Source organism: Phyllobates terribilis, unplaced genomic scaffold, assembly GCF_046119375.1.
Source record: "Phyllobates terribilis strain yellow unplaced genomic scaffold, ASM4611937v1 Scaffold_5659__1_contigs__length_50125, whole genome shotgun sequence".
NCBI classification, from domain to species: domain Eukaryota; kingdom Metazoa; phylum Chordata; class Amphibia; order Anura; family Dendrobatidae; genus Phyllobates; species Phyllobates terribilis.
The window spans coordinates 27,617-42,596 of record NW_027368404.1 but is presented as its reverse complement, the minus strand read 5'-3'; the positions used below and the strand labels follow the sequence as shown (position 1 = coordinate 42,596).

Below are 14,980 nucleotides of genomic sequence, written 5' to 3'. Positions count from 1 at the left end.
AACCAAGGGGTTCTGGAACCGCCAGAACCGGGTGGGAACCGGCGAACCTAGAGTTCCTAGGTTTAGCCGGTTCCGGATTTCCAGGAACCGGCAACTAGATACATAATATGATTATATGAAGGAATTGTTCTACTTTAATGAAGTAGCTTATCTCTTCTTCTTATGTGATATTAGTGTATTGTTTAGTGACACTTATCTGAACCGGGAATACAAAAAGACCAGCATCACAATCTTTCTTCCTCTTCTTATTCAAGATATGCTCCCGAAGAGCATAGAATGACTCAGCCAACAGCTTAAAAGCTGACCCCATACTCATAGTAATCACAAGCCTCCGCAGGAACTCTCAACAATACCCACAGTAGCAACCATTTTTATATACTTATCAAGAACTCTCAAGCACTCCATGATTCTTTCATCATACAATCTATCCTACCAAACAGGGATCGATCTCTCAACAAAACCCATACAAATTCGGTTATTCAGTACGCACGCATTGGCGCTAGCTTAGCCTAACTACTACTACTAGGAATTTACAACAAGGGCTGAAGCAGAGAAATCAAAGACAACAAAAATCTACATAAAAATTTAATTAACTTTGATCATCTTCTTCTTCTTCTGCTAAACTTGAACTCGGATAGCGGCTTGAACTGAGACTTCAAGGAACAAAATACACCAGTTGAATCAGAACCAATTAATACTGACGCTATAAATATAGATTAGTGCTATTTACATGCTTACCTGCAATTTTTAGGAACTCCCCATGAATGACCTGATAATCTCTTTACACGAGGTGGCAATGAAACATACTCTTTCCAATCTTGAAGCATAATTTTCAAATCAATCAGCTTGCTATCCATTCCATAACAGCAGTTCGCGTGCATTGTGCATACTAGGTTAAAATTCTCACTTGGTTCACAAAGACCACCAAAGTAAGCAGTATTTAAGAACCTCACAGTTAGGCCAATCTCAGAGATGAATGGATCACGTTTGATGAAATTAAGAACATCTTGATCATGGTAGCCAGGATAATTGGTTTGGGATGAGTACCAGAAGTTGTAGAAGGCAACAGATCGTTTATTAGATCTTACATAACTGAAACCTCCATTGGGTCTGTTGTGTAGATCAGATGAGTTGCCGAAGAAATGGTCACATGCAATCTGGAAATCCACATCTGGATAGAAGTGTGGAAATGGGTTCCTGAACCACATCACATCAGAATCCTGGATCAAGTCATAATGATAATTATTAATTATATTAGCAGATTATCTAGGATATTAAGTATTAACAAATGCTAGAAAGTAACCAAAACCACACAAGATTAGTCTCATCTAACTGCATATATGAATTCTGAGTGTAGAGACAACATGGATATATAAACTTCAGCAGAACATTTTCAGTAAAATCGATGTGGCGAAGCACAAGCATTAGAGATAAACATACAGATCAGTTCATACCGTAAACACAAAACTGTACCCCAACTCAAGAACAGAGCGCAAGAAATCAATCCGTTTCCACATCATCTTTAGGTAATCTGGTGTCATAAAGTATGCTTCTTTCGAGAAATCAGCTCCATCAGTGGTAAGAGCAAAACAACGACCATGTACATTCAAGCACCGAGCAAATGCCTTTTCATCAAAAGCTACAACTATCATATGGTTCAAAAGTTGCTTCGTATGGTCTCCTATTCTGAAGCTTTCTAGGAAGAGATCGAATATCGTATTCGGAGCTGACCATGCTTCATTCAAAGTGGTTATAATGACAGTATGGTCATCTGTAGCAGCATCCTTTAGAACCTTTTGGAGGCTGTAAACCTTGTCCTACAGCATTAGTATCACATAAATCAGAAATTATAGCCCACAACTCAACGATCCATCCATGATACACAGTCTATTCGATTATAAAAGTGCATCAGTACCATCAAAAACTAAATACTCGGAAGAACAAAGATTACAGAGAAGTCCACAGAGCAGCAATCATCTGCTGTCTTGTTCCATAAATAAGAGGAAGTAAAATTGTACGCAATTCTAGAATTTTGAAAATGCAGGAATTCAGAAGCGCTAAGCATTAAAGTTAAGAAACCAGATTGGGGAGTGAGAAATCGACCTCGGGAGACGGCGAGATGAAATCCGCAACACCGGGAAAAGGAAAGGTATAAAGTGGGAGGAGAGTGAAGCGGGAGAGGCAGATAAGGGCAGCGGCGACGGAGAAAGTGAGAAGACAGCGACGAAGAAAGACGGCGGCAGTGGCGGAGGGACGAATGGGAGATCGGCGGCGGCTCCGGTGCCGGAAAAGTCCGAGGCCGAGGTCGAACCCTGCTGGACTGGGAGGTAAAAATGCCTCCGAAGGGAAGGTCATGATTTTGATGTAAAATGATTGTATTTCGTCGGCTTAAATACAATCACTAGACTATGTACCACACCGTCGTGTATGCAAATATGAGTATCAATGTATAATACAAGAATACGTGTGAGACTCTCATATATCCGGTTTTGGTAGGGAGATTATTTTTCTAGGTTAAGTGTCATAGTGTTTTTTGGTATAAGGCTAATACTAAATTTTTTATAAAGGTGAATTTTATAAGAAAAAGGTGGTGAACACTGTTAAAATAACAAGCATGCGCATGTCATCCTGATATAGAAGTCAGGTAAGTTGCAGCGACTGAGATTTTTAACATGTTGTTAAAGGGATCCAGTTCACAGTCTACAGACGCTAACATATCTGCAACCTGATTTGCTTCTCTGTACCAGTGGAAAATCTTGACTTACTCAAATAAGTGAAGGATTTGATGTCATGGTTAGTTTCAGTTTTATATCTATAAGTTTTAATGTTTTAAAGAAGTCAATTTATTAAATCATTTGAGCTGATTCGATTTTTTCTTTAAGTTTCGTCCCTACTTTGAATAAATAATAGTATAATCAAAGAGAAATCATAAACTATTATAGAGGAGCTTGTCTCATCTCTTTTGGATGAAAAATCTTTTAGAGACCAAATTGCTTAAGAATAAGGTCAGTTAAATAAGCACCATAAAAATGGATTATAACGATGAAGGTATAGATTGTTAAGATAAGAGATGCATTCATAAATAGTAGCTAGAAAAATAGTGAAAATTTCTTATTACGAGTGCTTAGTTTCAGAGGTTAGGTCGTTCCCTTGCAATGGTGAAAATAAAGACTTTAAATAGTCGACTTCCATCTTCAACAACTTGATTAATCAAGGCATTGAATTGGAAGATCTTCTAGTCATTGTGTGATCTTCGTTTCCTGATGGGCGCTACTCCAACTTTGTTTAATGCCACCAGATATCGATCTTGACTAATTGGACTAGTTGAATCCCAACCCACTTAACTTTTCAGATCTATGCCCCCACAATTGACCTTTTCTCAAAATATAACAAGTCTTTGAGAGACGTTTAAAATGTAAAAACTTGCAATTTGATCCAACCGTTATGACGCACTTCCATGCGTTGTTTTAGGGCTTGATGGTTGTCATGTCATAACTGCCGCCTTTGTTCTTTTTTAAAATCCTCTGGAACCGTCGTTATTTACTTGAGTTTATTTTCCCGAAGGTAAATCCTTTTATCTTTTCTTCTTCCCTTCATAGTCTTCCTATTCTCTCATCAATCATGGCCAGAAGTCATCGTTCCAAGGACCACAATGTTCCTAGTGACTCCGAGGGGGGGTTATAACCCTTGAGGATTTGAATAGGATTTTAAAGAAGGGGGATTTCCCTGGTGGATTGGTGGCATGGTTACTCCGTACAAGGGAGAAAGCAGACAATATCCTTCCTAGAAAGGTCCGTTTTATGGAGTACATGTTCAAGATTAGGCACACATTTGCCTTCTCCTTCTTGGTTAGGGAGTTCTTGGGCCTCTTCTCGCTTGCTTCGTACCAACTGATGCCTCACACTTGGTGGTTGGTGTAAGTGATTGACTTGCTTAACACTTAGTTGAACGAGGATGTTGAAGTTTAAGACCTTTGGTCGCCATACTTTTGTAGTCCAAGGGAGCCATACGCTTTCAGGATACGGATTGGTCATACGTCAATTTTCTTGAAGTTGGGTGCAAACGATGGGGGTTGACATCCTCGATTCTTCTCTGTGAAGAAGTCGACGCTTGAGGAGGGACTTGACTGCTCCTTTTTGCATGAGAGGTGGAGGAAGAAATCTAAGTATCATTTTCTTTATTTTGTTGTTTATTTGTCTTATTAAAATTTTCTCACATCTATTATCTTGTAGTACCTTGACCTGGCTCCATGTGCGCAAATAGTAATGCCGAAAAGACGATTTAAAGGATGCTAGCTTTTTCAGCGTTGGTGAGGACGTTCTTGAACAACAACCACTTGATTGCCAACTCATCATTCTCTGAATCGTCCGAGATGTCTAACCCCTCCCAACGTGGTTGAATTAGGTTGTTTAGATATACCTTCTCTTTCAGATGTGATTTTTGAGGTTTACGGTGTTGGTGTTTTCATGAAAACATTGAGGTCTAGTGGTAGGATTTCGGGAATGAAGCTAATCAAACAACAAATCACTGTTGCACGTGCTTTCGTGAAGTAGAAGCCTCCGATTGTCCCTTCCCGATTCAATGCTCGATCCCTCGCCAGCTAAATCGTCTACTGTTGAACCGTCTTGTTCCAAGATGATGGGGAGGAAAGAGACGGGCTATCACTTTTCTAGACCCCGAGATCTGGCATCAAGAATTTATCGTGAGTTAATTGGTCACCCACCAAGACATGAGATTCAAAAAAGCTAACTGACATCAAGCGTCCTCCTAGCATCGTTGAAGACACGACACTTATGGGTTGGGTGGTAAAATACTACCTTTTCACCTTTTTGTTGTCTTGTTTTTGACGGCTTGTTGTTTAACTGATTGTGGTTTGTCTCATAGATATTCCGGCAAGGCCTTAGCATCCATAACTAGCTCAAGGCACTGGGGGAGCAAGTTGATGAGATGGATGCTCAATTTGAATCCCATGTTGCCGATTAGACTACCGTCTTAGAGGCTTTGAGTCTCGTCTTAAGGGATATAAAGGGAGTCTGAAGGAATCGGGGCCCCGTTGCTTGGAATTGTCAGACAAGTTGGAGCGCATCGAGAGGGAGCATGTTGGTGAACTGGCGTCAAAGATCCATGAGAGTAAGCTGGAGGATGCCGAGATGGTCGCCAAGGTGAGCGCCTACTACTTACTGAAGTCTCATTTGGAGATGATCGAGGAGTGGCAGGAGGAAAAACACAGTGCATGGAGCTCCACCCATGGGAAGGGGGATTTCGAGTTCACCTTCCTCGATGGCAACCTACGGGTCGCGCTTCTTGCTTATGCTGGGATCACACAAGATGATGCTCCTGAGGATGATGTGCCTAACAATGACATTGCATGGGCGATGATTGTGGCAATCACGAGGATGGGGATGTCAACGTCGAGGGCAACGTTGGTAAGGGTTGTTTGAGGGCGAGGCCCTTCTAACTTGTTTTAAGTGTTTTTGTGAACATTTAATTTTATGGATAACATATTCGAGTGGTCGAGTGAACAAATTTATTTTTGGCGACTTGTCTTTCATAACGGGTCACATAAAGGTAATGGATTACATTGTCGTGGGCAACCGCACCCCATGTTGGTGGGTCGTCTAGGCCCTTGTTTTTTTGTTTCAAATGGGAAGTGTTGTTTTATTATGGTGTTGTTGTCCCTTATCGATTGATTTGTCTTCATGCGTGTTTGTGTGTTTCTATCATTAGGGTCAGGAGGTCTGAAAATAAGTAAAGGTTTGGTCATGACATGTGTAGGGGGCAACTCAATTATCAGACAGTTTAGTAGACGAGTTAGAGTACTTTAGGAGCATCCTTAAGCAGGCGGTGTGCTGACGTGCCTAAGTAGTCCTCTTGGCTCTTCCCTTGTGGATCGATTTCTAAGATGCGTAAGGTCGTTGTCCTTTTGTTTAAGTGTCTAAGAACGTGCTCGAACTGAGTCTAATTAATGTTTCCTAATGTCATGTTATACGATGATAAGTTAATATTCTAGTTTTGTAATTAAAATTTTCTAACTTGGTTCGTACCACTTTTTCTTTGGTTTTGAGTATCGTGATGGCATACCTTTTTCGATTTCTATGCATGACTATGTCCAACGGTTTGGTCCCTGAAAAATATTTATTGAAGAGCTAGGGGTGACCGTGGGTATGAGACTAACGGTCCTTCCACGTTCAAGTCAGTGTCATTGTGTGAATTTGTCTATTTATTAGAAAAAATATATAAGAAAGGATCACTCACAAGTGATAAGGTTTTAGATGAGCTACGTTCCAGCTCCTTGGGACGTCGTCTCTTTGGAGACGATACGCTCCTTGTCCTACCTCTTTTTTGATGCGACATGTGACTTCCCATTGGGGGGTAACTTACCGTCGACTGGATCTCCGATATTCTGAAAAGTTTTCTTGAGGACCCAATCATCTTCGTTTAAGACACTTGTTGTGACGTTTCTATTACAGTTTCTTGTGACTTGCTACTGGTACTTGGCCATTTTTTTGCCTGGCTTAATCCTTGATTTTTTCAGTCATATCAAGGTTTTGTTGGAGTTCAATTTTATTTTGTTTGGGTTTGTGTTCATGCCTGGAATTTGGGACTAGACATCTATGATCTTTCGTTGATGATAGAGAAAGGAGACTTTATCGTGGCATTTTTTTGGCGTGGTTCGGTTGGACCATAGGATGTACGAGAGTTCATCGGCCCATTTCTCTTTGAATCGAGTAAGCCGTCGTTTGAGGTTGTTGATTATGATCTTGTTACTCGACTCGGATTATCCGTTTGATTGGGGGTAGCGAGGTTTGGATGTTCCACCTCTGGTAGAATGAATGTGTCTTATGACTTATGGACTAAGATCCATTGTCGCATATGATTTATGAATGGATAAATGTTGTGTTTTATAAATGGTATGACATGTTCATCTTTTACCTCCATGTAGGCCACGAACTCAATCCATTTGGAAAGCAATATGTCATCACGAGGAACAAACACATGATCCTGTTGTTGGTGGAAGTTTGTTGATGATATCCACCCCCACCTCATGAAAGGCCAATGCGCTCGCATCAGGTGCAAAACATCTTAGGGATGATGGCTGGCGTGGGCGTGGCATTGACATGTGTCGCACTATTGGTGAAACCTAATGCATCTTTGTCCATAGTTGGCCAATAGTAACTTATCTTGAAGGATTTGCTGGAAAGCCTGCGACCTCTAGTATGGTTGCCGCATTCGCTTTCGTGTAGTGAGCTTAAGATACGCTGGATTTGATCTCTTCGGAGAAATCGTAATAATAGTCTTGTAGTAGAACACTTGAATAACATGTTATCTTTCATCACGTAAGATAGTGATTGTACCTTACGTTTTATAACTTCAGTTTTATCAAAGGGTAGGGTCCCATGAACGGTCCATTTGGTGTAAGGAGTGGTCAAGTCGTCCACGTTGTCGGTAAACACATCGTCCACCGGCGGGTCATCTTGGATCATTGCTGAACATACGAGGTTGGAGTCTCTGGGGACAACGGGAACGAGGACGTGTTAAAAGGGGATCGAGGGGAACTCGTTTGGGTTGATTGTCGATCCTAAGTTTGATAAAGCATCAGCTTGTGCGTTTAGATCACACGATACTTGTTCAATGGTAAAATTAGAGAACTTTGTTGCGATCTTTGAAGCGACATCCAAATAGTCTATCATTCGATCATCATTGGAAAAGTTTGATCCTTAGATCTAATTGACGATGAGAAGAGAGTCATAAGTTACATCTAGGTTCTAGACTCTGATGTTATGTGCCAACATGAATCCGAATATTAATGCTTCTTACTTTGATTTTGTTATTAGTACCGTTCCATTCGTATATGACGACGTGAACTATTTTTTACAAATTTTAATCACCCTTTCTTTTTTTAGTGTTATAATGCATGTAATATGAGTTCCTTAACCAATCTCGCCAAACATATGATATATTTTACTATGATTCGAATCAAGACGTGAGTTAATTTGGGATTCTTTGTTTACGCTTTAACTAATGAGAATGAGCTTCTTCCACTTTTTATATAAAAAATAAACTCAAGCTGATCTAGTGTGTACATACTCTTGGACAATATTCTTCTACATATGGCAACTCTATTTATTTTTTTGTAAAATCAAATTATATCTCTTTGACCTGACAAGTATTTATACCTTCTTCCATTTTTTAGAAGGCTTGGATATTTAGAAGATGCATTTAGTGAAAATAAAAGAAATATGAGATACACTAATCTTTTTCTTCCAACAAGGAAATGAATCAGTAGCTATTTATGAGTTCAGATTTTAAACCATTTATGAATTTTGTAGGTTCATTGATTGTAGCAAAATAAGATATGCGATCCTACTTTAAAGATTTTATTCCTTTTTCTCCAGTCGTAGTTTTCTAATGAGTCCACAGTTTTGTATTAGTTGTATTAAGTGTTATATAGTAAAATATCTTTTTTCCCTATGTGATTTTCTTATGAACAAAGCAATTGAGTTGATAAATAAAATATGAAAATAAGTTGTATTATAAAAAAAATAATTTTCTTGCACGTATAAATAAATATATCATATTGACAAAGAATAAGCATTTTTTAACATTTTTGTTATAGTGGCAAGTAAGAAGAATCAAACTACTAATAGCACGAGACAAAAGATTGAGAAACGTAGATTAAATTATCAACAAGTTAGAAGAGGAAGATAATAATAACGACACAAAAAAAAGTTAAAAGACATTAACTCTACTTGGAAATCAACAAGGAAGCATCAAACTTTATTTTCCACTATCGACAAAAAATAACGAAACTTGGACCAAACTATATATAAGTTGTAAGAGGGAAATAATGATTATGATTATGTTATGTCACTGTTAAAGTGGAGAAGTAGTAACGGCTTCTAGTTTACATACTTGCTATCCGACAAAAACGATTATAATTACTATTTACAATCATGTTATGCTTACGTTGGATCACGCAACAAACTTTTATTATACAAGATTTTATGTCAAACTTGACATTATAAGTAACACACAAAAACATCATTTTTTTATTTCAGTATCTAAGCGAAAATTCTCTAAATAATTTAGGTATCAGGAAGGTTACTCATAAGTCTTAAAACTAAAGCTTTTTTTGTATGTGATTTCATGTTGATGCGCATGAATGCAACTCTTACAAGTCCCTGAAGAATCAGTTGATGTTCAAATATCCTTATTATTTAAAATGACATTAAACACATTTTTTAAACTAGAATAGTTTTAATTTAATAAATAATGTCTTTTAAGTTAGGGATAAACTTTCCTTTCAAAGATAATAATTGCTTATAAAAAGGAAGAGTTTTCTCACCAGTAAATCACAACATTCATAACTTCTTCTCTTTATCACTCTCTCATCAAAACATCAAAAAATATCATTTTTCTTTCTTACTGTGAGTTTCTCTCTTGAACTGAAAAACAAAATTTATTGATGCTTTAGATTATTTTATAAGCATCTCCATCCTATCTCCATGATATTCTTAAAGTTGGAATTTTTCAATTTTCAGCATGATATCATCAAAGATTGGAAGTTTATATTACTCAAATTCGATTTCAAATTAGTATTTTGATATTTATGGCTAAACTAGTGTGTAAAAAACTAAGAATCACATTAGTTTGTCCCTTTTCAGTTTATTTTCTAGAATAATTTATCATGTATTTTGTTTTACTTATTTGTAACAATTTAGTGGAAAATTTATTGTACATTATCTACACTTTTTGCATTCAAACGTCTGATTTCATACAATTAGTATTTTCGTGTTTACGAGTCAAATTTGAGAACATTCATCAAGGGCCAACTCAAAGATTAAGGAGATTAAACCATTTTTATTAATTTTTCAACCCTTGTTGTAATTAGGATAACAGATTTTCACAAATGAGTAGATATTTCTCTATACATTGATTGGATCATCCCTCCAATCTTAGTGAAAAATGAAAATACATTTGGTCACACTAATATGCATTATTTGAATCTTAATGAGATTTACAAGCTTTTAGTCTCTAAGACAATGAGTATTTTATATATTAAGAAATATTATGCATGTTTCTTATTTTAAAGATAAGGAAAAATTTGTCATCTTTTAGAGATAAGTAGCCTATATCGGATTTCATTCTAAAAAGGTTAATATTTTCTTCTAGAAATAGGTGGTTAAAATGAGAATCTCTTTGTATTGTGCATGCATGGTACTTACACTTAAACTATGAGCGTATACCTGCAACATACGCAATGACCACCAAACTTCTATTCATTTTATTTTTTCACAAATTGTTGTTACTTTTCCCTTGCTACTCTCTTGTTCAATGATACACAACTTATATGTTATTTCAATTTTCAGTCCAATACAAGAAGATATACTACAATGAAAATTGCCAAGAATCACAAAACCCCGTTCGCAGTCATTTGCTTCTTCATACTGGTAATCAACACTTTCATAAATTAATTACTTTGTTATGTATTTTGTGATATTGAATATTTAATATTTTTTCTGCTTTTTATATATTTATATTTAACCAGTTATACCACTTTTCTTGCTACTTCCTTTTTTAATTTCAAGTTTTTTCTTTCTCTTGTGAGAAGGAAAATAGTATTTTCCATCATTATTAACTACTTGTTATTATATGCTCATAATATTTTTCTTTCTCAGGTTAATATTGCTTTATTGACAATATCAAGTGTTGGTGCATCTACTATGAGTCATTCCAAAAACAATGAATGTCATTTGGACATGAGTTCTTACAAGGTTTATAATAGTGATAGCACAAATGTAATGGAGATCTTGCATGCAGTTGATCTATCAATTGCAAATCTTGTTAGAGATTTAACTGCAAGTCTTAACAAAGAAGACCCAAATTTCACTAATATCAAAACAAAGGTATTGATCGATCCGATTTTCACTGTTTTGCTTAATTTTCTTATATTTATAATCAACATGATAACTAATAGATACATAATTGATAAAATCTATATTGTGTATCTTAAAATACATACAGATAAATTACTGAATATAAGTAACTAGATTATACAATTATTATATTATAATTAGTTTTAGTCAAACCACTAGATCAAATGGACAATGACACCTAAACGTTAATCATTTAACAAATTTTCTAAGCTTTAATAAAAAAAAGGTGTATATATACGTTACCCACAAACTAAATAATAGATTAATTTAGCAACTTCAAAAATCTTCCTAAAGTAGATACATTAACAGACTTTAAAATATATATATTATACACTCTTAGGTAAAAGTTAGTAAAATATGTGTTTTTGGTAATAGATTATAAGATTTTCTCCATATGTTATTTAATTTTTTTCTTCTAAAGTAACATATGTTTCCTCAATATACATTTATTTTTGAAATGAATATGATGACGTACAGGTTGCTCATGTGTTGGTTGAAACCCTAAGAAGAGAAACAGGGATTGATTCCCCTCGTCTAGCTCTTGTTTCATTCATTGGAGTCGACGGTGTCTCCTTCTCTTACTTCACTGGCGGCAAAGACAAAACTTTCGCCGTCTACTCAAATGACACATTATCGTCTTCCTCGTACGCCTGGTACCTGCAATCTGTCTCATCATTTGAGGTTGGAAAGCTCATAGGAGAAGTCAAAATAGAAGATTGTCCGACCGCCTCTATGAATGCAGAGTTCTTCCTTCAGGCATTGAGCATGAAAAATGGTTACATATCGATCGGACGTCGGTGGTGTAGCGAATCGGAGGCAGAGATGTTAGTCATCCGTACTGTCTTCTTCAAGGAGCTGAAAGGAGTGGTCTCTCTAGGGTTTCCAATTGACGATAATACGGATTTGATTTCAAGGAGGATATGCAAAGAAGAAGTTAAAGAGAAGACAACGTTTATGCCGATTCAAAAGAAGGCCATTATCAGTGGTGATGACAATGGCGATTCGAATGAGGAAGAGATGGTTCTGCCTGAAGATGCACAATGTTTTTCCCGATTTCATGAAAAGGTAATATCTCTATATCTCATTACCACTTTGTTATTTATGTTGATTACATATTGTTCAAAAAAAAACTTATTCATGTTTAATTTGATTGAAAACATTAGTATGTTGCATAAGTACATAACTGATGGCATGTACATATCCATACTTTATTAGGTGAAGGATTCGTACATCTCAGTATTTTCAGTAACAATGGTCGTACCGTTCGTGATCTCAACATATTCTATTGCATATGCTATCCAACTTGCATGGAAGAAAAGAGAACTCGATATAGAATTGAATAAGTACAAGAAAGTTGCTCAGGAAGCTGAAAGAAAGGTAGCGAACAAGAGCGTTGCAGTTGCTAATGCCAGCCATGACATCAGATCTGCCTTAGCTTGCATTATGGCCCTGATAGAAGTTTCTTGCAGTTCCGTTGTTCATGGCTCTGAAGTGGAGACTAATCTTAGAAAGATGAATACTTGTGCCAGAGACCTTTTAGGTAATTATCCTTTCTTACTTCCACTAAGAAAATTTTAATCTTGTGCAATATGTTTCTAGTTTCTCTTGAGATCAGTTAAGTGACCACCTTAAACATTTTATTTCAATTCATTATCATTTTAATACTCTAATCTTTATCATGTCTCCATGAAATTAGATCTGTTAAGCTCTATCCTTGATGCAAGCAAAATAGAAGCAGGCATGATGCAACTCGAGGAACGTAAATTTGATTTGTCAAAGTTACTTGAAGATGTAGTAGACTTATACCATCCTCTTGGCATGAAAAAAGGTGTGGATGTAGTTTTGGATCCTTGTGACGGCTCTCTATATGAATACCCGATCGTTAAAGGAGACGCTATCAAGCTTAAGCAGGTAATATCCAACCTACTAAGCAATGCGGTTAAGTTTACTACAGAGGGGCATGTATCCATACGAGCTTGTGCAAGGAAACGTGTAGTGCAAGATTCAACTGTGAATGGTGTAAGAAGAAACACTTTTAGTACCTCTTTTTTGTCCTTTTGGAAGACAAAAAAGATGGTTGATCCTGATAGAGATGAATCAAGGAACATCGTTAAACAAGATCCAACCTGTGTGGAGTATATTTTTGAAGTTGATGACACAGGAAAGGGAATACCAAAGGACAAGTGGAACGTCGTGTTTGATAACTTTGTTCAAGTGAAAGAGACTGACGCTTCAGTTGGCACTGGCTTAGGACTTGCCATTGTTCGATCTCTGGTAAGTGAATATATAATTTTTGGCATTCATTTTACTTGTTAACGTTTTCTTTTTATTGAAATCACCAAATCTTACTCTTTCCAGGTTCAACTAATGGGTGGAGACATAGAGATTTTAGAGAAACCATTTGATCAAAGGGGAACTTGCTTCAAATTTAACATTTTCCTCGCCAACTATGCTAGTCGTACAAATGTTTTTCCGTCAAAAAGAGTACCAGATGAAGACTTCAAGGCCAAGTTACCTCATATTAATGATGACCTTGCAAGAAGTGTTGGCTCCGATATCCTAAACACTTCACTTGTGCTCCTCTTTATTAAAAATGAAGGTCGTAGGGAAATTATACATAGATTCTTGAAAAGCATTGACATAATGGTAGTTGAAGTGAAGGAAGCCAAAGATCTTCTCCCCTTTCTAGAGAATCCAAGCTACAATATTCCAGATATTGGTCATCAATCTCCAATCAACTTTGTTCTACTTATCATTGATGCAAGTGCAGGAAACTTCTCTGAACTGAAGGATTGTGTTGAAGTGTCAAAGAAGAATCTTAGCATGAAAACCAATTGCTCAGTTGTTTGGTTAGAGACTAGAGCGTGTGGAGGAAGTGGTGAAGGAGAGAACATTATTCCTTTGGTTGATTACGTTACTTCCAAGCCCCTTCACGGTTATCGCTTATTTGAGGTATTTCTCCATACTATCAAAACCCTAAATTTCCTTAATGTGACTAAGTGTCTCACGATCTGATACAGGTCATTCGGTTACTTCCTGAGTTTCATTTATCTCATGAAATAATAGAAGCTAGTGAGAGTGAAGTACAAGATCCACTGTCACTTGGTAGCATATCAAGCTCTGAATCACCTTTAGTTGGTAAAAGAGTGTTGATTGTGGAGGATACTATGATGCTGATGTTAGTGGCTACCAAGATTGTCACAAAAATGGGTGCAATTGTGGACAAGTGCAATAATGGTCATGAAGCTGTGGACCATGTAATTGCAAGCTTCCTTAATCATCTCCCCTATGATTTCATCCTCATGGACTGCAAGGTATGATCATCGATCAATTTCTACGCATCTAATTAAGCCAATTCATTTGACAGTCTTTTCGTTTTTGCATGTTGATCAGATGCCTGTGCTTGATGGATTTGAAGCTACCAAGATGATTAGGAAAGAAGAGAGTGCTTATGATGTTCATATCCCTATAATTGCATTGACTGCTAATGAGACTGGAGAAGAGTTACAGAGAACATTTGAGGTGGGAATGGATTATGTCCTTCAGAAGCCTCTTGAAGCAGAGAACCTTATGATTGCCATTAAGTTTATTGAGAGGCAGAATATGATTATGAAACTTCAGGAGTGAGGTGTTGCTCTATGTAGTGACTTCTTCTACTCATATGTCAGTAAATAAATAAAACAAGACATTATTATAAGAACTCATTGTCTTTTTGTTACTAATATGGTTGTTTTTTAACCGTTTGATATTGAAAAAAAATCAATTAAACGTTTACTTGGCCAAGTAAAGCATGCAAATATTATCAAATAAAACTTCACCAAAGTTGGAAATTGACCAAGTAATTTCGGAAAATATCAACATGGACTTGTCCTTTCAAAATTTTAATTCACAAACGTTGTCCATCTAAATCTTAAGAGAAGTGAAATTCACACCTAGAATAAAATATAATGCACTCATTCCCAAAACACATCTAAAAAAACTGAATTTTTTCCTTCATTGGCTATTGCTTCATCCACATACAAGAAAAAGATCACTCTAAACTG

General features: G+C 36.6%; 2 protein-coding genes across 2 annotated transcripts; one reads left to right on the top strand and one right to left on the bottom strand.

Moving 5' to 3' along the window:
- Window positions 1-589: 589 nt before the first annotated feature.
- Window positions 590-3,597, bottom strand: LOC141250415 (uncharacterized). The gene is made up of 6 exons (XM_073669960.1): window positions 3,545-3,597; window positions 2,745-2,812; window positions 1,883-1,887; window positions 1,455-1,817; window positions 739-1,220; window positions 590-653 (listed from the first exon to the last, which is right to left on the bottom strand). The coding sequence occupies exons 1-6, from the start codon at window positions 3,595-3,597 to the stop codon at window positions 590-592; spliced, it is 1,035 nt and encodes a 344-aa protein (XP_073526061.1).
- Window positions 3,598-10,760: 7,163 nt separating this feature from the next.
- Window positions 10,761-14,564, top strand: LOC141250414 (uncharacterized). The gene is made up of 7 exons (XM_073669958.1): window positions 10,761-10,907; window positions 11,415-12,002; window positions 12,153-12,477; window positions 12,634-13,211; window positions 13,296-13,889; window positions 13,958-14,251; window positions 14,331-14,564. Exons 1-7 carry the CDS (start codon window positions 10,761-10,763, stop codon window positions 14,562-14,564), a joined length of 2,760 nt encoding a protein of 919 aa, XP_073526059.1.
- Window positions 14,565-14,980: the final 416 nt, after the last annotated feature.